The sequence below is a fragment of the Fusarium musae genome, chromosome 9 (genome assembly GCF_019915245.1).
Source record: "Fusarium musae strain F31 chromosome 9, whole genome shotgun sequence".
Taxonomy (NCBI): Eukaryota; Fungi; Ascomycota; class Sordariomycetes; order Hypocreales; family Nectriaceae; genus Fusarium; species Fusarium musae.
This window is the reverse complement of record NC_058395.1, coordinates 2756037-2776984: the sequence shown is the minus strand read 5'-3', so window position 1 is coordinate 2776984 and position 20948 is coordinate 2756037. Positions and strand designations below refer to the sequence as shown.

Here is a 20948-nt window from a genome sequence, read left to right as displayed (position 1 = left end):
GCTGAAGGACACTGTTTTGTTTTCCCCTTTGAAGCTTGGCAAGCTGAACTTGAGGCATCGAATTGTGCAAGTACGCAGTGAAAACCAATTATCAATCCGCAAAGAAGGACCTAACCATATCCTTCCAGGCACCCAACACGCGCATGAGAAGTGAATTCGAGTCCCGTGGAGTTTATGTCCCTGGCCCTCGCATGGTCAAGTACTACAGCGATCGCTCCAGTGATGGCGGTCTTCAGATTACTGAAGCGACCGACATTACCCTGAACGCTAGTGCTTACCCTGGCGTCCCTGGCGTCTTTACCGACTCCCAACTACAGGGATGGAAGAAGGTAACGGACGCTGTCCATGCCAAGGGCGGCTTTATCTTTACTCAGCTATGGCATACAGGACGGGCGTCCTGTAGTGCGCAGCGAGGTGGTGAGAGGGCCGTGTCTTCCGGGGATCAGCCCATGCCGGGTACATATCTGGATGGCACTGATACCAAGGATGACCCCCCTCGAGCCCTGACAGTGGATGAAATTCACAGCCTTACTGCTGAATGGGCAGCTGCCGCCAAGCGAGCTGTTGAAGTCGCTGGGTTCGATGGTATTGAGATTCATGGCATGTACACACACAAAATCCCCCCTTGTGCCTTTTGCTAACTGTTGGGATCAGGTGCCAATGGTTATCTCCTTGAGCAGTTCCTTCATGATAACATCAACAACCGAACTGACGAGTATGGCGGCTCCGTTGAAAACAGATGCAGATTCCTGCTTGAGGTTCTCACCGCATGTTGTGATGCTATTGGTGCCGACAAGGTCGGTCTTCGACTTTCGCCTTACAACTACTTTCAGGGCACGAAGGACAGTGATCCCAACGCTCATTGGTCGTACCTCTGCGGCCAGATCGCCAGTCTGCCAGACAACCATAAACCTGTTTACGTCCACATGTAAGTCACAGACTACCCTTGGAACCACGTCCAATTGACTGACGATCATCAGGATTGAGCCCCGTTTCGACGAGGTTCTCGATGAGCAGCAAAAGCTCGCTGCACTTGCCAACGGTAGTAGTAAAGATGGTACTGCTGTCGAAGTTGGAAAACAGGCAAACTCGCTCAACATATTCCGCAACATTCTCCAGCCTTCTGGAATTCTATTCATGGCCTGCGGAAACTTCAACCGAGACAATGCTCCCACCAAGATCAAGAGTCAAGAGGCTGACTTGGTCGCCATGGGCCGACACTTTATTGCCAATCCTGACTTGGCTGAGAGATTACAGAATGGCTGGCCTCTTAACGCATATGACCGCAGCACATTTTACGGTGCCGATCCTCCGGAGAAGGGCTACAATGACTATCCTTTCTACAGCCCCTCAAATGAGGTCAAGAGTGAAGCATAAAGTGGGAGTCTGCGGTGGAGGTCGATTCTATAGACTATATATTGGCGTGGGCAGCTTAGCTGCCATGGAATAAACAGGTATTCAAATGAAATTTGATTCCAACAGTGAGAAATAAATGTCATCTGTTAAAAGCTGTCACCAACTATGAAGCCATTTGACTAGTTACATTTTCGCATCTGTTTTATTTTACTTGTCGTTTCAACTATCTCCAGATTCAATCTTGCATCCCTCACTGTCAATAGCAGGCGTATCTAGGCTATGTAGTTAACTGCCGCCCATAAGGTTTAGCATTGATAACTAGAATCTTCTTGTCCCCCCAGGCCAAGAATGCTCGATCTTCCTATGGATGACTCTGCAAGGACTTCAAGGAACTTAGAATGTCTTTGCTTCCATCACAGGAAAGCTGAGAATTCTGAAGCCAATACGGCAGAAATTCTTGAACAGTGCTTAGACAATGCCATGCAACCTTCATAAATGTTTTATTGACTGACCAACAATACCTTAGCTAGACATACTGCATTGCTTCTAGTTAGAGACTTGCTCTTAGTGAGCCGCCACTGGCTTCAGACTCGAGCTGCGAGAACTTTTCATCAACATCCTTCCACATATCATACGTCAACAACCACCGTCCAACTCCATTATATCTCCAAGGAAATGGATCATCTCCTGTCTCCGAAGACTGCGGGATGATTGGGTTCTCGCCACTGAGCCACTCCTCATCCCACTTTCCGTAATGTCTGAATCGTTCATCTCGCTGTCTCTGCTCCTCACCATCAGGAAGGTGGTATATCCACTGATTATATGTTCCTCTTTGCACAACCATCTCAGTACGTTCTCGACGGCACGACTCGTAAACAGCCAGCGCTTTCAGCTTTGAGGCTGGTGACTTATCGCTGAGCTTGGCGAGACATAGTCCGAGGACGCCGCCATCTTCTAGAGCCATACCAGCACCACTGGCGAGATATGGCAGTGTCGCATGGACAGAGTCGCCTAGCATGGTCAGGGCTCCCGAAGGATGTGACCAAGTTGGATCGAGGCCAGGGCGAATGCATAATCTCCACTTGAGAACAGAGTCGCAGAGGCTCAGCATCTTCCCGATTCGAGGATCCCAGTCGGCGAAATGGGCCCTCATCTCTTCGATGTTGCCCTCCAAAGTGTTGCCACTATCGAGTGGGATATCATCTGGCACCAGGAGAACCATGTTGAAGAGCTCCCCTCCTTTCAATACATAGTTGACAGCGTGTTTATCGGGACCGACCCAATAGTTGACTTGGGGGTCTTCCACGAATGGCCTCAGGTCTGGGTCTTTTCTCATCTCGTCAGTCGACAGCAGCAGCCGGTATGCCAAGTCACCCGTCAATTGTGGAGGATCGGATCGGCCGAGGAACTGCTCTCTGAGTGAAGAGGCGATGCCATCTGCGCCGACTACCAAGTCAGACTCCATGGTTCGACCTCCTTCTAGAAACACAGTTGCGTGGCTGTTGTCTTCTGCTATCTCGTAGGACAAGACTTTAGATCCGCAAAGAACCTTGGCACCAAGCTCTTGAGCTCTGTCCAAAAGTGCTTTGTGCAGAGTCGCACGATGAAAATCGAGGAAAGGGTAGCCTCCCGAGGCAGCCGCGTAGCCATGGTAGTCCATTTCCGAGAGATGGTTTCCTTTCCATCCGATGAAGTTACATTTTCTTGGCTTGGTGGCATTCTTAACCAATTCCTTCTCGAGGCCCCAGGAGAAGAGAACTCGAGCAGCGTTGGGAAGAACTTGGATACCGGCGCCGACTTCGCCGATTGCTGGTGCAGACTCCAAAACCGTGACATCATGGCCGGCGAGACGGACTGCGATTGCAGCACCGAGACCACCGAGACCGGCTCCTACAATGACTACCTAAATACACATTAATCCCAAACTAAATGCTCCCCGATGTAGAGTCTTGAACTTACATGAAGCCTGCTTGAATCACTCCTCTCCGTCACTTCCTGTATCTTGTAGGTAGGCATCTTGTCTCTAGGCTGCTGGATCGCAATTGGGAATAGGCAGAAAAAACAATATCGAGCAAAAGGTCTCTACATTCGTATTAAAAGTCTACGTGACGCGGTCTCGGTCTTGTGGCAAAGCAGACACAAGTGGTGGTGCGATTCCTCGTTTGTCCGATTTACGAGACCGATGCCGATATGCTCGTGCCTTTCTTTACATTCTGGGTTTAGATAGCCATCGCTAGTGCAAACACGGATCTTGAACCCGAGTTCTTTTACCCACTCACCCATGCCCTGTTTGTATCCTCCCACTTATCAAGATAATGTGCGTGCGGGGAACTGATAAGGGTGGGGTGTTGGTAGCTCTGTGGCGGAGTCCAGCCAAGCCTATCACTTATCAGAGTTTAACGGCATTCGGCAAATCCTCCCACTCTAGAACCCCAACGTTTCCTCACTCTATCCTCGTTCATCTTTAACATTTCCCACCTCATCCCACTCTACAGCCATGTACGGAGCCGACGACGAGCTGTCCCTAGCGGTCGATGCGTTTCTTACAGAAGCCATGGGTCGTAAACAGACACAATCGCAGGGTCAATCAGAGACCTCTCGAAGAGGTTCTGCAGCCTCACAGCCAGGTCCCCAGAGTGACAAGTCGTTTGAGTGTACTCATCCAGGCTGTAGCAAGAGGTTCACGCGCTCCGAACACTTGCAGCGACATGCTCTCAATCACTTACCGGGAGGTTCTTCATGTGACATATGCCGTGCACACTTCAAACGGCCTGACTTGCTGAGTGAGTGACCATGTTTTGTATAGCCGAGTCAATCAAAATTTGTTCTTACGTTTCCAAAGGGCGACATATGGAAAGACATCGCCAAAAGGATCTTGAGGCCGGAGGAACCGGCTTTGGCGTTCTCGATACACGAAAGAGATCCTGGGAAGCACCCGACGGTACGGTCGTTGAAAAGCGACCGTGTCGGGACACCAAGACGAAAGCTAAGACTGCCAAGGGTTCGGGACAGAACCCTCATGAAACACAACAAGTCCCATCTCCAGAATCCGACCAAGCAGACAACACAGGGAATCAATCCCCTGGGCTGATCACTTGGGGCCATAACGAAGGCCAGCCAGTGCATGGAGTCGATCTTCATTCCTCATCCGACTTGCATATTGAAGACTCCATCTTTGTTCACACCGCTGGCGAACTGGTTACAGACGATCATTTGGGCAACTTTACCACTTCAACCGACCCATTCGATCCCGGCCAAGGCATAGGCGAGTTCTCATTCGATCAGCTTGACCCTCTGCTCCTCAACGAGTCGTTCGTGGACAACGCGGCACTTGACTACACGCAAAACTTCCAGCCAGATACAGCCAGCTCGTTTAACATGCCCTATACGACTGCGCTGGACTACAGCTGGTTATTTAACATGAACTTGAACCCAACACCAACACCCCTCACAAAGTCCAGCGAGCAATATATACCGTCAGCCCAAATGTCGGAGCCCGTCCAGATATTATCACCAGACTCTGTGAACAGCACGCGCCGCTGGTCAGAGTCGGTACAGTCTCACAACAGCGATACGAGGCAAGATGCCCCTGATCCACGAACCGCCATCTTGAACCACATCAAGACAACTCCAGAGAGCTTTGCCAGCTCGAGAAACGAGTCTACAACGCCAACACAGCAGAAAGGCGCCAAACCATTGAAGCCTCATGTTACCCAGGATCAACACTACGTCGAGGAACCGCAATTCAATAGGCCATTCTCGATGCTTGACAAAGGTCAATCGATACCAAAGATCGACGAAACCGTGCGCAAACGGATTCTCCAAGTCGTGGAGACTGCCAACCCGTCTCTACCTGATCCTCGTCACTCCGTGTGGGATGAGCCATTACTGTCCCAAGACTCCTTACAAACATACCTAGAATTGTTCTTTGTAAAGTTCAATACTGCCTACCCACTCATGCACCTTGCAACCTTTGATGTAAACAGAATGGAATCGTTGCTTCTCCTCTCCGTCCTCCTGCTTGGTGCAACCTACTCTTCCAAAGATGCTCATCAGCTGGCTGTGTGCATCCACGACGTTATACGGCCTAGCATATTTTCCCATGCTAGCTTTTCGGCTCGCGCAGAACTTTGGACTCTGCAGACTATCCTCCTGGTGGAATGCTTTGGAAAATCTCGAGCTGGGCAGAAGCAGCACGACATGAGCCATCTCTTCCATGGACTTCTTATAAATCTCATTCGCAGGTCCGACTGCCAGTCGGTCCGCCCTCAAGGGCCACCTACTGACTGCACCGAGACAAATGAGGGCTTATTGCGAGAGGCTTGGAGACGATGGGCCATCGCAGAACAAAAGAAACGGTATGTCGCTCAACGAAGAACCTTGGTGATAACATTTAGCTGAAATATAATTGCAGTCTCGCACTTCTGTGCTTCATGTGGGATACACAGCATGCAGTTCTCTTTTGTCAGAGTCTCTGTATGTCAGCATTTGAGCTTCGTCTTGAATTGCCATGCAGCCAAAGAATATGGGAAGCTTCAGACCCAACATCCTGGGCTATGGCATGGACTTCATCAGCCTGCACTTCCCAGCAGAGCTTTTACCTTCCCAGTCTCAAATCATATCTTGGGCCATCGGTGCCGCGTCCAAAAGCATTGACGGGGCTGTCTCATGTGCTTATGCTGCATGGTCTGATGTCCATCGCTTGGGATATGCAACGCCGTGACCAGACAGCGCTCGGCGTAGTAGATGGTGGTGGACCCGGATCCAACTGGCGGAAGCTCATAGGCAACGCTTATGACGCTTGGAAGGAAGACTTTGATGGTTACATAACCTCGATTCTTTCACGACTCCAGAATACACCCGAGGACCAGGCTAGAAGAAGCGAGTACGTGGCGTTTGCTACTGCATACAATGCTTTGTTTCACTCAGCACAAGCACTTCTTCATATGGAGTTCCTTGACATACAGATCTATGCTGGTGCTCGCCATATCTTGGGTCGGCCAGTTCAGCAGAAGGACTACCGTCGATCCGCGAAGGCGGTCAAACAGTGGGCTTCGGTCACAGAACGACCAAGTAAAGATCAACCTTCAAACACCGAACACAGCACAAGAAGCCGCAAGAGGCCAGCATCTGTGGCTGCATGGCACGCATCCCGCCTGCTTCATGAAAACACAAAGGTGCTCACTCGTTCAGACGCCATGCAGCTCTTCCACGTCCCCTGGTGTCTGTACCTTGCAACTCTTGCATGCTGGGCATTCTGCCACGGTCAGCCCAATAGAGGAGGTATGCTTGACATGGACGATGATGCTGAAGATAGTGACGACGAGAGCGATGAGATCATCTGGAACCCTCGAGGGGAAATGCACAACCTCGTGTCGAGAATGGCTCAGAAGGGGCCTGAGGAGATGGATGTGACATCAGGTCAACAACGACAGATTGTCGGGCTTGTCTGGACTATGGCTGAGACGCTGAGTAAGGTTCGGTGGGGGATCTTACATGCTGGTGTTGTTGTGTTACGGGGCTTAATACCGCAAAGACTCATTAATCAGTATGATGAGCCTCACAATGATGCATTTTAGAGTAGATATACTGATTTCAATAGGAATATAGCGTGCCACTGCTCTATAGTTAGTGGTCAATATTCTCTACTTGCATTTAAGTGTTTATTCCTCTTATTGTAGAGAACAGCGCGATCATCTGACCAAAATTGTGCCATTGTCGCTATAGGTATGACTTTACATTATGCATGATGTGGTTTTTGGAGAGTGCAAGTGATCAATAAGAAAGACGTTTGGGATTGGGATGCGGCAGCAACAGTGAATATACTTGCAATCCGTGTCTATGGACTGGGGGCTACAGATCTCGAGTGACTTGTCAGGCTCACGGTAAGAAATTTCCCACTCAGAGTTCATCAAGAATGTTCTTGGCTGCGATCTCACCAGCCCTAACAGCCCCTTCGATGAACCCAGACCAGTATGGCGAGGCTTCCGTTCCTGCCCAGTGTATGCCTCCGATGGGCTTTGTTACAGCTGGACCAAATTGTGTCCACACGTTCGGAGGGAAAATCACATGGTGGCCTCCACGGGAGTATTCCTCATTGTCCCACCGCTGAAGAACCCACTGTTGCACGTTCTGGGCCTTAGGACTGAAACATCTCATGAAATCCTTAAGAATGGCTTTATAGATGTCCTCTGCGGGACTATCATCGAAAGCACGTATTTGATTAGCTTCTAAGAAACCTATTATAAGTCCAAAGCTCCTATCTAAAGTAGAGCTATCAAATGTCAACTGCGTAATACCATTAACACTAGCGACTTTGCCGCAGAGACTATCTTTACGCCAGAACAGACTCTTAGAAACTGCAAAGACTTTACCGAGAGAGTCCATAGGAACTTGTTAGCACATTTGATCACGTATAGCTTGAAGGGGCGGGCTGTAGATAATATGGCCTGCGAGGGCTGGCGCTATTGTAACGATAACCTTTCTAGCCTGAAGCCTGAAAGAGTCTCTAATAACCGTGTAGACGTTTCCATTGGAGTTGATTTGGCGGACAGGTGACTGCAGGCGAATTCTGTCGTTCCCAAGACGCCCTGCGAGTCTGGTAGCAATGCTCTGCGGTCCCCCCTCAAACCGCTCCTCTTGTGACCCGCCCTTCACGTTGGTCAACATGTCGACAGTCCCCGGAACACCCGGACTGCCTGTGCGAGCTGTATAAATCAAGTTGCTCAGCAGAGATATCTCTTCAGGCTCGGCTGACATGCAAGCTCGGATTATTAGCTCCAAAATCTCCCTGACGGAGCCGTCCGCTGCGCAGCCATCCAACCACGAAGCCACAGTCAGGCGATCCCATTCCTTCTCCTTCGGATGGGCCATTTGATTTATCGCACTAACAATCTCTCCCAATTTGGCGATATCCTCCCCTCACACGAGGCCGCTCCTGAGTAGCGATGCATGTGCACAGCTCGAGCCGGGGAAAAGGTGGCGGCGAACAGAACTCCATGTTGGCTACTTGGCTAACGATGGGGAATCGTTGAAAGAGACACTAGAGAAGGATAAGGAAGCCACTCGCATGGTAGATGACGCGCTTGGGTCATCTGTTTATTGCGAAAGTGAGAGAAGGAAGACTGTGTCACCGCAAGCGGGCCTTTAAGGGTTATGTTAAATATAATTATTATTTAAGAACCCAGAATCATTACTGTATTAAGTACTTGCACCTCCCTTCTTAGAAATAAATCTAGTATATTAATAGAGCCCTATAAATCTATCTGGCTTAGATAGATTTCTATACTATATATACTTTTCCTAGGTATATAAAGAGCATTTTCTTTCAGTCAGGAAGCTGCAGGTGCTCAGTACTGTACAAAACTAGTATAGTTTATATCATCGACTTTATAAGGAATGCTGAAGACTATGCTATAGGTAAACGTCTAACAGAGCACCCTCCGGCTTTAGTGACCAGCAGTGTATGTTTTACAGGCCAAAGTGGGCAAGCCTGACGAAACCTCTATCACACGAGCTAGATGGCTACCTTCTGGGCTTCAGAGTTCAGACATGCCGAGGCAAGCTGGGTTGTGATTACATACTTACATCAGACCTCAATAATGAACATCTGTGACGCGTTGGACTTAGACTTCAAACTAAGGTCTACCTTAAGCGGGGTAATAGAAAGAGAAAAGGGACACCGGTTCTTTGCGGAGAGGTACGGCGGTCGGCGTCAAGGGAGGGCCTGGATTGTGACCATTCTCCTTATAATCAACAGCGCGTGACTCTGTGGGAGCGTTAGTATAAGATAAGATACTTAGGCCTTTTATCAGTCAGATACTTAAGTATCTTATTCTAATACTAGCAATCTACTGTATCTTTAGTGCTGACACCCGATCCTTGCACCTTCAAAACACCGCCACGGGAACCTCGGGCGAGGCGGCGTCTACAGAATTAACGCTTGATATGTCATTGAGGCCCCGCAGATTGTCCTCGATCTAATCGGAGATCATATACCACGCTCAGAAAGTGGAATATCAGCTCGGTGTGCCTTTCCGAATATGACCAGCTCTCCTAGATTTGACTTGCTCTAAAGGCAGCGCTACCAACCACAACCGGACGCTAGGAACCAGCACATGACACCCCTATCAAGGCTCTATACAACCTGTATCAAGCATCCTCCTTGCCTTATCAGAGAGATACCAGATCTTCCACTAGCAAGTAAGTCAACAGACTTGTTGGTAGGATCAAAGGACTGTGCAAGCTTGCCCATATCTGTAATTTATTATCTCTCTGACAAGCTGCCAGAGAACCAGAGCCAGCCGTGCTAGACCACCTCGAGCTTCGAATCTACTTCGAAGCTGCTCCCTCTAATGGCATACAAGATGTGTCTGGTCGAAGCAAAGATCGTGCCGTTATTCAACACTATCGCTACGTTTACTACTATGCCATTCTACTGCACTTTAACCGTGTGCTGCGTCATAAGGCCCCTAGCAAGATTCAGGACCTCGCTGAAAAAGGTCTGCATCATCTAGAGGCAGCTGAGTACTACCCAGGCGATGGCAATGGCTGCATAATACTCTGGCCCTGCTTGGTAATTACAAGTGAGTGCGAGAGGGAGGATCTTCAGCAACAGGCCCTGAGGTGGTTACGTCGAAGGACAAAGCATGCATTTGGCAGTGTGAACGCTTCAAAAAAGATTTGTCAGGAGTACTGGAGCTGGCGAGCTAAGAACCCGGTAGAGAGCCCGGGAACGCCATGGCTGGAATTTATAGCAGGGACAGATCTTGATATTGTTCCTGTCTAAGTGTCTAGCTTATTGCACTTTTTCTTTACAATATGATACTTTAGTTAAGCTTTATAACTTTAATAACAGTTCAATATTTTATATATCTTTTTTAGTCCTGTCTAAGTTAAACACTCTATAATCTTTAGATTCTTGAGAAAAGATGTTATAGCGGGCTGCGCATCTCTATTTCTTTAGCCCTGCTACTTCAGCCGCTCCGGGCTTAATATGGATAGCGTGGACGAGAATCTCCTTAGCGGCCAAACTATCGATTTTCATGCAGGGGCTTACCAATCGCAGCACCAGAAATTAAAATGAGACCACCAAACGAGTCAGTAGCCACACTGGATCCGGTCTAGTTCTCCAGCTGTCACAGACGGCCTCAGCGGAATTAACTGCTAGGTGAAACGGTATTTATCAACGCTTCCCCCATGACCGTTGGAATTCCGTCGCTGTCTTACCCATTCGCTCATTTACGGGTTTCTAGTCTCTCGTTAAATATTAATTCAACGCGTCAACGTCGTCATGATGAACTCCAAGACACTCATTAGCGTGCTGGCTTGTCTCAGCGTCGGTGTTTCTGCCGGACCTTGCAAGCCAGTTACTTCTCATGCTACTCAAGTCACTTCCGCAACGACTGAACTCTCTACGTCGATTGACGTGACCACCACCATTTCTGCATCCGAAGCCGCTTCTACCACCGAGTTGAGCTCTCAGGCAACTGAGGCCTCTACTACTGAGGACTCTACGACTGAGATCGCAACGACAACTACCGTTGCTGATGCCACCACCAAGGCCGCTACCACTACCACCGAGGAAGCAACAACAACGACTGGTGCGGCACAATGCCCTACGCCCTCGGCTTGCAACAACCTTGGCTTTGACTGGGCATACTACAGCAACCCTGCTCAAAACACCGACACGACCTACTCCAACTTCGTCCCCCAGTCCTTCAAGCTAGCCACTCCCAGTTATATCGGCACGACCCGCCAGATCGGTGGCCTCTTCCAGCCCAGCAGCGGCGCCCAAGCAGGTCCAATCTACGGCTCTACAACCGATCTTGCTCTCGATTACTTCGCCCTAAACCATCATGGTTATCTCTACAGTTGCGATGCCGGTACCTACAAGTTCGATATCCCATACGCCAACGATGCAGTGTACCTTTGGATCGGTCAATACGCGTACGCTAGCTGGAGCTCCAACAATGCCAATGCCAAGGCTCTGTATAACCAGCCTGATCACATTGCTGGTAGCGCACACTTTGAGATTGATCTCCCCGCTGGCCAATACATTCCCATCCGATTTGTTTATGGTCAGGCTCAGTATGGCGGTGGCTTTACCTTCACGGTTGCAGCGCCTAATGGACAGGTTCTCGTCGGTAATGACGTTACTGCCAGCCCATACATTGTTCGCAACTCTTGTGATGGCATTCTGGCACCGGCTTATTTACCTTTCGGCCAGGAGTTTTAAAGATGAGGCCTGGAGGTGTGCCTTTAAGCGGCAGTTGTGTTGGGTAGCTGGTATACTGCCCGGACTGACTTTGTAAGAGTGTTATTTTGAGTTGATAGTCCCCACAGCTGATGGCTCACATCACGCGCCTCACACACGTGCCTTTAAGCATGGTTCATTCTGTTCGTGGCAATCGTTGCCAAAAGTCCAAATTAGCTTTGTGTAAAGATATTATTAATTAAGAACGTGCATGAAAAGAACCCAAGAGATTTTTTCACAAGATGGTTAGCAACACAACCATGAATGGCTATACACTCACTGGCTGGAAAGTGGGGAATAACTGGAAGATCGGGCATAAGCCGGAACACGGGGAGTGAGCGGGTTATCGGGGAATAAACGTGAGAACGGCGAGCTAACACTGAAAGGCTGAAAACTTAGTATGCAGATAGTGCTTTAGAGTTATGAACTTCTATATCTATCTCAGCTTGTTCACAATCCACATTATTTGACAATCACATCCTGCAATCAAGTTCAATTATTTATCAGTAGCTCATCGCTATGTATCAACTCGATCCCGTCAATGCCGCTTTTGCTGCAAAGATTGCTAGCTCACCATCTCCGCGCGAGACAGGAAACTGCCAACAGGCCGTCGATAACCTCGAAGAACTTCAGAAACCCAAGCCAGCACAAGACATTCAAACAGATGCTCTAGAGGTTAGTGGCAAATACGGTCCTACCACAGTTGTCCTGGTCAGATCAAAATCTCTGGTTAACAAGTCCCTACCAATGGTGTTTTATACTCATGGTGGTGGGTATATGATGGACAGGTGAATATTTCCCCAGACTCTAAGTCATGAACTGGGAACCGACTTCAGTCAAGTGCGAAGTCTTTTACTGTCTTGTTAGAAGACTTGGCTCGGCGAATCGGTTCAACTATAGTCTTCCCTGAGTACACAAGAGTACCACAACAAACATATATGATTAAATGGCCCTAGAAGAATAAACGTTATGATTGCAGATCTATGTCTCTTCGTTTCTCCACTAGTACTGATGCCCTAGAGGATTCTTGTTTGGTCTGCACCTCTTGCTATTCCACCAAAGCCACTGATTGAGGAAGAAAGTAAGCAGGGCGAACCTCTCTTAGTTCAGCCTTTCAACCAGCAGTGTCATGAGCGTTGCAGTCATCTGGCATTTGGCGAGCATGGTTCCTGAAACATCGTACGACAGTTCGTACCAGCCGAGGATGTTAGAACCGCGGAGATAGCGGAACTGCCAGCCAACTTGCCGGATTAGCGCAGAGTAGTCAGTTCTGCGCGGGCGCAAAGACCCAGATCTCAAGGACAACCCTAGTTTATCTCCGGAATGTGGGCAGATAGATGATACGTTAGCTATAGGGGTTAAGTAACGAGGGGACACTACGCTTCAATCTAATCGTAGTTTGTTGAAGATACCCACGGGGCAGATCCGGGAGATCTACACCGAGAGATAAGCGCCGTGATCTCCCCGCAACTAAGGATTACGGCTTAACCAGCCAAATAAATACAGGCATCTCTGAGTAGTTCAGCTGGATGACTTTTCTTTATAAAACAACTGAAAACTCTGCTGATGTTTGCCTGCGAGTCAGAGACTCTTGTGTAACTTATAACAATGGCCGACCAAAAGACTGAAATCTCAAAGAGATCACCTAACGAGCAAATTGACCTTCAAGATGGCTCGTCGCACGAAACGCACCCGGACACGTACAACGTGGCACTCAAGCTTGCAGAAGCCCATGCCGAGGATGAAGTAGACCCAATCGCCTAGAAGAAGTTGGTCAAGAAAATCGATTGGTACTTGATGCCACTGGTACGTCTCACTCCATGTGACCTGGCATACAGCCAATTTAACAAACTTTAGATGTGTTTGACCTACGCTTTGCAATACTATGACAAGGTCATGATAGGCCACGGCGCCATCTTTGGGCTCAGAGAAGATCTGGATATTATCCAAGGTCTGCGATACTCGAACTGCACTATGATCTTCTTCTGTGGTTTCATCGTCGGCTGTTATCCCGTAAGTTCCCCTTGAACCAATAAAGAAGCCATAACACTAAAGTTTCCACGCAGCTCTCCATCTTGGGTCAGAAATTCCCTACTGCAAAGGTGTGCGCGGCCATTTGCCTTCTCTGGGGTATAGTCGTGCTCTCCACTCCAGCCTGCACCTCCTACTCAGGCTTTATGGCCAATCGCTTCTTTCTAGGCCTCATTGAAGCCGGTGTTTCCCCATTATTCATGCTCGTTACTTCAAAGTGGTATACCAATGAAGAACAAGTCCTCAGAATGGGCTTCTGGTATTCCAGTGGCGGAGCGGTCAACCTCGTCTCGCCGCTGATCAACTACGGACTTGGAAGCATCAATAGCAGTATCGCTGGTTGGCGCATCTTATACATCTTCGCCGGTGCCCTCACTCTTCTCTGGTCTTTTGTTGTCTATGCCCTTTTCCCCGATTCACCTGTCACGGCAAAACGCCTTACGGAGGACGAACGAGCACTGGCCATTCTGCGGCTGCGAAAGAATAATACTGGCTTCGAGAACACCCGTTTGAAGCCACGGCAGATTTGGGAGACGCTGGTGAGTTACCAGTTCTGGTCCCTCTGCTTGCTCGGAATGCTGTGTAGTACAGCCACAAGCGCTGCCAACACATTTTCAAGCTTGGTCTTCAAAGGTCTAGGCTTCAGCGTGTTTCACACCCTGCTACTCAATATCCCTTTGGGAGCCATCTCCATCTTCACTGTTGTTGGATCTGGGTGGCTTGGGCGGACGTTGCCCAACATGAGACATCATATTTATGCCATCGCATGCCTTCCAGTTATCACAGGTTGCGTTCTATTGTGGCAACTACCTGCTAGTCAAACTGCTGGGCGAATTGTCGGTATTTACCTGGTTTCGTTCTTTGGGTCCTGTTATGTTCAGGTTATTGCCTTTGGCACCTGCAACTTTGCCGGCTATACCAAGAAGACGATTGTGTCTGCTGGCATTTTTGTTGGTTATTGCCTTGGTAACATCATCGGTCCGCTTCTATTTGATGCGTAAGTATCCTATCTGTCTTCTATTCCACCAGTGCACTGTTAACATCTGTGATTTAGGAAATTCGCCCCTGGGTATAATGAATCATTTATTGGCATTATGGTATGCTATGTTACTGCGATGGTCATTTGTGAGACAACTCGTTTTATGCTGGCGCGGGAAAACAAGAGACGCGATAGGGAGTATGGACCCCCAGGCATTTCTCATGGGCTTGAAGATGTCACCGAGAGGGATAACAAAGACTTCAGGTACCAGTTGTAACAGTAATACTTGAAACATGAAGCGAGGGAGATAGCAGTATTGACTTGGTATTGGAATCTCATGTGATGATGATTAAGTCGTGTCCATTCCAAGTTAGCCGGTCGTTCCCTTGTTATTACCGCTTACAGATGCCGATGATGTGAGATTTGGTGTTGTGACCCCGCGCTGGGGGCGGGGGATCGCCAACAAGGTTGGTGCGGAGCTTGGGGCCATTGACGACATATATAATTCTTGACCACTCTCTTTACTTACTGCAACTGTAATCAAGTGCCCACGTCGATAGCACATTTAACCTTCACTGCACCCTCGGAGACTTCAACCCAGCTCTTCACGATCATGGACTCATCTTCCTCAGATCGACCTTTCAATAAGGCAGGATACTCTCCACGTATCCCCCCAAATCGTTGCTGACATCCAACAGATCATTATCGTCGGTGCAGGCCCCTCAGGGCTACTATTGGCTCTTCTTCTTGCACAGAGAAATATCCCCTCTGTTGTTCTGGAGTCGTGGCCGCATCTTGACACGCGCCTACGAGCAACGCAGTATGGAGTCCCCGCCACCCGCGTCTTCCGTCGCGCAGGCATACTTGATGACATTCGCAAAGCCAGTATCGCAAGGTTTCCGAGCATTTGCTGGAGACGCGTCTCAGACCACGAGAAGCTGATTAGCCTGGACCTATCACTTGTTGAAGATGATCCCGATCGCATGACAATCTTACCTCTTGGCGAGATCATACAAATCCTATACCGACATTGCCTTGAGAGAGGAGAGGGACTTATCGACGTCAGGTTCAATCACGAAGTCACAGATGTCGGCCAGGATGACAATTCTGCCTATGTTGACGTCAACATTAAAGGCGAGGGGGGTTCAGAAAATGCTCGTATCACTGCTGACTACGTCGTGGGATGCGACGGAGCATCTAGTGCTGTCAGACGCTCATTGTTCGGAAGAGAATGGCCTGGCCAGACACTACCTTATCGATTTGTTGTTCAGAATGTTCGTTTGCCCTTAAATTAATGTTCCAAGTACTGATAAACAATAGGTCTACTACGATGGCTTCCAGAAGCATGATTGGGACGGTGGAAATTACATGGTCGACAATGATCACTGGGGCCTGATCGCTCGCAGAGGAAAGGGGGGCTTATGGCGTGTCACCTACGGAGACCCAGTCACGGGCTTGACAGACGAAGAGTACCTGGCCCGTCGACCTTCACACATGAAAGCAATGCTCCCAGGACATCCTGACCCAGAACAGTACCGAATCGAACACACCAACATATACAACATACACAATCGTTGCGCTGAGAGCTTCAAGGTCGGTCGTGTCATTTTAGCCGGTGATGCAGCGCATGTCTGCAACCCTATGGGAGGATATGGTTGCATGACTGCCGTGTTGGACGTCGGTGGTCTGGCAGATTGCTTCATCGGATATTACCACGGGCTGGCGGACGAGGATATCCTTGACAAGTATGCAGAGGTCCGACGGGATATCTTTGTCAGATATGTTGATCCACGATCGATCAAGAATCTCAATCGCGTGGCGAGATCTGATCCTCAGACGGTCTTGGAAACAGACAAGTTCTTCGGTATTCTTAAGGACCTCCAACAGGATGGCAACGACATGAGGGCGTTTCTGTTGGTAAGTAACTAGATCTCACGTTATAATTTGGCAAGACTGGTGAAGCTGACTTAGCTACAGAAAGTGTCCAGTATCGAACATGATTTCACGAAGCATTACAAGAGCAATCAGAACCGACTAGTTTTATGATCGTCTACAGCATCGTAGTAACTTTAACATACACATTCATCTGTTGCAAGTCCACCAATCAATTTATCGTATTTGTTGTTCTTAAACAGAATGTATGTAGCTACCTGACCTTTGATACAAACCCACAGCCCTCAAAGACTCGCTATGCTATCCCAATGCGCCATGTCCCAATCAACCCCCAGTGCAGACTTATCCCAATATTCAAAATAGTAGGCATTTTAAGAGTATTTCTCTCGGTCCAGCTAGTAGCCAAAAGCTCAGCTTATCCATCTTTGCCCCCAGGTTCCCAATTCATCTACTGCTTCTCGGTCCTGAGATAACCGCGCTTCTCATTCAATGCCTTGAGTCTCTTTTCAGCGAACTCTTTATCATGACAAAGAGCCTTTACATCATTCTCGAGACGAGTTCTCTCGCTATCAAGCCTTTCTCTATACGCGTTGATGCGCGAGATAGCCATGTCTACTCCAGCCAGCGTGCTGATTTGTTTTGGATCTGTCATCTTATCCATGTCTTGATCCTCGATGGGAAGAGAATCAAGCACACTCACTCGAGCAGCCACCTTTTCTTCTCCAGATCTGTACTCTTGTTGAGGCTTCACGTTTCCAGTCAAGAGACGTTTCATCCCTTCTTCGGTGCGCATCTCATACTCCACGTCCAGGATATCTCCATGCTCTGTACAGAATTCAGCCAACATTGTATCTGTTGTCGCAACCTCCCTCCTCATGGCATTAACAGTCCAACGGATGAAGTCTAGGTCAGGCTTCGAATACGGCCCGGTCTTCTCTCGTGCCTCATATATTATACGTGCACGCTCTGCAAGAAATGATACCTTCGCACTTCCGAGAAGGTTTGACCAAAAGGCCAGGACGGCATACTCGGATGCAGTTAAGCCAATGGGGTCTCTTAAACCAGACGCGATCTTACGTACGCCGACGCTCATGGCAGTGAAGCTCTGGTCACCAATCTTGTTGAGGTCGATGTGGGTGAAATACCCGAGATTCTTGATAAATAGTGCATCGTTAACACCATGCTTCTTGATGAGGGATGTCACCTCAGGTGAGTGACTAATTCTGAAAGCCGAAAACATCGTGGACTTCTGTGTGAGATAAGACGTCAGCAAAAAGTAAATGACTTACATAGTAGATGTGAGGTCTTCAGAAAAGAGATTTGTCTCGTGCAGAGATAATGAAAATGAAGGGGGGAGACGAGATTGTTTTATAAAAGCCACGTCTCCGTCGTAGTTTTCTCCATGTTCATGCCGCAATGCATATGTTGATATGATCAACCTCTTATCACCGTATGTGAACTAGAGGTTTAGGGAACATCTGTTGGGGCAGGACGAAACAGAACGCGGCATCTGAACAAAGTTGAACAAGTCCTTGTAACGCGTTAAGACTTCCACTACAGACTGTTTAATACGGTGTACATACTTGACTCTGGATAGTAATGTACCAAGCTGTTCACAAAGAATGCTCCCATTGCTCTCTCGAGGACGCGAAAATAATTTTCCTACTTGAATATTTCCGTTAGCAGATTAGCCTAGAGCTTCCTACAGAGCTCTTACATAAAAATTCCAGCCTTATAGCAGCTCGACGCTTGAATCAGTTTAGCGAAGCAACCAATGAGATAAAAGCGTACGTCCAAAACCTTGACTTGTCAGACTTTGCGGATAAGGCTGGGTCAGTCCACATATACGTGACAGGGGCTCGATGGCCATGTCGTAAACACTAAAGACAATAAATACTTAGCTTCGTGATGCAGGGTCACATCTATATCGTATTAAGTCGAAGATTAAATATAAACTTAGTTAAGCATACCACGATGAGTGGATATCGTATTTTCGGGACGCATCCTGTTTTCGGTAGGTAGTTTTCAGGCTTACCACTGGCTTGCTTTTGGAACTGATGCAGGGTCTCGATGTAACACCATGGCACTCGTTAAACCCTTCAATACTACCGAGCCAAGGAAGCCGACATTCAATAGTAGTATACAAACTCATAATAGGCAATAGCATCATGCCGGGTCTCGGCCGAGACTGGCCTATGGAGACCACTGTCGATGACACCGCTGTAAACTCTTCATCAAATGGCCTTCATTATGCGTGCTTACTATGGAGCCAATATCTGTTGGCCAATTTTGCGCATCAAGGGAAGTGTAAACTTGTAGGTTTCTTTGAGTATAAATATTGATCCATATCTCGCTTTGAACTCGAATCATGCATCCCAGCAGCATTCCCCTCATCTCAACTTCCTTCCACCACTATCTCTCTTCAGTCGCCTGCAAGATCACAGTAAGTATCGCAATCGCTCAACTCTCTACCAATTCAGCTCTGACTCCCATGTTACAGGCTATCCTACTCCCCTTGTTGTCTAGTTCATTGTCGACATGCGTTTCGATACCACCGCCATCCTCGCCTCCCTGGCCCTAACCGCTTCCGCAGACCGCATGGAGGTTTTCACCACCTGCGCCGGCTTTACATGAAGAAGTAGCGATGCATGGTTCTATACCGACTATGGCACCTACAGTGTCAACGCTGAAAAAGGCTGCAGGGGTACTTCGGTTCCTGCCATGGTTGAGTTCTGCGTGGACTGGGATAACAGACAGGCGCATTTCAGGTTCTCTGGTCAGGGCAAGCGCTGCATGGTGCAAGACTCGGAGAGCGCTTATGGCTGTGCGGCTACGTGCTACAAGACGACCTGGAGGGAGATTCCGTGCAACTGGCGCGTGGCCTCGGAAGAGGATCCTGCTACTGAGATTGCATCTTCGGCCTTTGTCACTATGACCAAGGGAGCTGCAAACTAAGAGAGGGGATTGTCTGACTTAGTGGGCTAACGCAGCTGTTGGTGTTGTTGTTGTTTTCCTCCTTGAGTGTATAGTACTTACCTGGAGCCAGGAGAATTGGTTTCCCAGGCTGATTCAAAATGAAATGAACTTGTTTCCTGTCAGTTCATATACTGACTGACTGGAGCCTTTGTGTTCAAAACCTCAGCTTTATGCTGTAGCCATTGGTCAGTCATCGTGGTATCGATGTCTAAGTTGTGGGCTAGAAGTGTTATTTGCAGTTGAGGCTTGTGGTTGTGAGCTTATTCCAGCAGAGAGAACCTAGTGTTCAAAACCTTTGTGACTCATTTAGTGTAGAAGCTTTGTTTAACTGAAAACCTAGTCCTGATTACGACCGAATCTCCAACAGACAAGCTTTTCCGCCCTTACCTTGTGTGTGTTTCGTGTGCTCTGGCCTGATCATCCTTGCGGACGAGCAGCAGCCACTTATTTATACACCTTTGGAGTCAGTCATCAGACCATCTAGCTTTTCAGCCAAAAGCAAGACCTTAGGCGATTGTAAGGGTAATGAGTATATTGCCTGTATATATTTATTGGTATCCTTTACCTTTGTGGCCTGGGGGCTGAAGCCTCTTTTAAAACCCGAACCTTACTGCAGACTGACTGGAGAAGACCAACTGTGACGCATGAGTCGGCTATCATGACTCGATACGGTAAACTTTAGGCAGCCAAATAGGAGGATTTCTCCCTTGACTCGCTATCGGCCCTATAGCCGGCTAGCAGTAGCGCGCTAACTGCTCAGCATCCTACGAGTCAGGTTTGTATTTCTCAAGACATTGACGTTGGGCTATAGTAGTAAACATGCATATCCCCTAGTATATTTGATGACTTGACTTGGCAATCTCACAGAGCTTGAGTTTCTCTGGCCAATTACCTATCCGCTATTTGACACTCTGAACCAATTTAGAAACCTCGTGTTTCTAGAAGGATTCGAATCCTTACCAAACCACGTTGGTGGCTGGCCTAGCGCATTCTGAGTGACGTACATATTGAGGCTTATTCATCGGACGCCTCCGGCCCCTAAATATAAGGCATCATTCTTTTTTCCTTCTTCTGCCTCCTTCTATTCAGTCATTCGATGTTTGCGTTCGCTGAAGACAATGAGCTTGAATTCTTCCTGGGAGAAATGCGCGACTGAATTTGATCCTGATCCGGACATTGCCGGAATTGGTGTAGGTGCCGATGACGCAACAGCCCAATAAAACACTGACAATGGCAGGTCGTCACCGCTTTCATTACTGCTTCATGCTTGGCAATCATTAGTATAAGCTTGTATCTTGCTATTGCGAGCTCTGGATTGAACATCATTGAGGTCGGAGGTGCGAGACCACCACCTCGTCTTGGCTTCGTGGACTCCGTCAATCCAATTGACGACTGGGTACGAAGGAATGTTTCGGATCCGTTTGTCAGGCTTCTTGTCAGATCAAGGTGGATCAGAGC

At 48.4% G+C, this 20948-nt stretch overlaps 9 protein-coding genes across 9 annotated transcripts; 6 read left to right on the top strand and 3 right to left on the bottom strand.

Annotated features, from left to right (window-relative positions):
- Nucleotides 1-143: 143 nt before the first annotated feature.
- J7337_012109 (uncharacterized protein) lies at nucleotides 144-1377 on the top strand (the record flags this gene model as incomplete). Its single annotated transcript, XM_044829639.1, has 3 exons — nucleotides 144-585; nucleotides 655-928; nucleotides 981-1377. The coding sequence occupies 3 exons, from the start codon at nucleotides 144-146 to the stop codon at nucleotides 1375-1377; spliced, it is 1113 nt and encodes a 370-aa protein (XP_044676314.1).
- Nucleotides 1378-1906: 529 nt separating this feature from the next.
- Nucleotides 1907-3372, bottom strand: J7337_012108 (uncharacterized protein; the record flags this gene model as incomplete). The annotated part of the gene is made up of 2 exons (XM_044829638.1): nucleotides 1907-3259; nucleotides 3316-3372. 2 exons carry the CDS (start codon nucleotides 3370-3372, stop codon nucleotides 1907-1909), a joined length of 1410 nt encoding a protein of 469 aa, XP_044676313.1.
- Nucleotides 3373-3853: 481 nt separating this feature from the next.
- On the top strand, nucleotides 3854-6935 carry J7337_012107 (uncharacterized protein; the record flags this gene model as incomplete). The annotated part of the gene is made up of 3 exons (XM_044829637.1): nucleotides 3854-4139; nucleotides 4199-5714; nucleotides 5771-6935. 3 exons carry the CDS (start codon nucleotides 3854-3856, stop codon nucleotides 6933-6935), a joined length of 2967 nt encoding a protein of 988 aa, XP_044676312.1.
- Nucleotides 6936-7257: 322 nt separating this feature from the next.
- J7337_012106 (uncharacterized protein) lies at nucleotides 7258-8229 on the bottom strand (the record flags this gene model as incomplete). The annotated part of the gene is made up of 2 exons (XM_044829636.1): nucleotides 7258-7555; nucleotides 7760-8229. 2 exons carry the CDS (start codon nucleotides 8227-8229, stop codon nucleotides 7258-7260), a joined length of 768 nt encoding a protein of 255 aa, XP_044676311.1.
- Nucleotides 8230-10651: 2422 nt separating this feature from the next.
- Nucleotides 10652-11593, top strand: J7337_012105 (uncharacterized protein; the record flags this gene model as incomplete). The annotated part of the gene is made up of 1 exon (XM_044829635.1): nucleotides 10652-11593. The coding sequence occupies one exon, from the start codon at nucleotides 10652-10654 to the stop codon at nucleotides 11591-11593; it is 942 nt and encodes a 313-aa protein (XP_044676310.1).
- A 537-nt stretch (nucleotides 11594-12130) lies between these two features.
- J7337_012104 (uncharacterized protein) lies at nucleotides 12131-12422 on the top strand (the record flags this gene model as incomplete). Its single annotated transcript, XM_044829634.1, is given in 2 exon segments — nucleotides 12131-12399; nucleotides 12416-12422. 2 exon segments carry the CDS (start codon nucleotides 12131-12133, stop codon nucleotides 12420-12422), a joined length of 276 nt encoding a protein of 91 aa, XP_044676309.1.
- A 797-nt stretch (nucleotides 12423-13219) lies between these two features.
- On the top strand, nucleotides 13220-14643 carry J7337_012103 (uncharacterized protein; the record flags this gene model as incomplete). Its single annotated transcript, XM_044829633.1, has 3 exons — nucleotides 13220-13357; nucleotides 13469-13624; nucleotides 13678-14643. The coding sequence occupies 3 exons, from the start codon at nucleotides 13220-13222 to the stop codon at nucleotides 14641-14643; spliced, it is 1260 nt and encodes a 419-aa protein (XP_044676308.1).
- Nucleotides 14644-15234: 591 nt separating this feature from the next.
- Nucleotides 15235-16550, top strand: J7337_012102 (uncharacterized protein; the record flags this gene model as incomplete). Its single annotated transcript, XM_044829632.1, has 3 exons — nucleotides 15235-15286; nucleotides 15339-15895; nucleotides 15942-16550. 3 exons carry the CDS (start codon nucleotides 15235-15237, stop codon nucleotides 16548-16550), a joined length of 1218 nt encoding a protein of 405 aa, XP_044676307.1.
- Nucleotides 16551-16962: 412 nt separating this feature from the next.
- Nucleotides 16963-17754, bottom strand: J7337_012101 (uncharacterized protein; the record flags this gene model as incomplete). The annotated part of the gene is made up of 2 exons (XM_044829631.1): nucleotides 16963-17480; nucleotides 17505-17754. The coding sequence occupies 2 exons, from the start codon at nucleotides 17752-17754 to the stop codon at nucleotides 16963-16965; spliced, it is 768 nt and encodes a 255-aa protein (XP_044676306.1).
- Between the last annotated feature and the right edge of the window lie 3194 nt (nucleotides 17755-20948).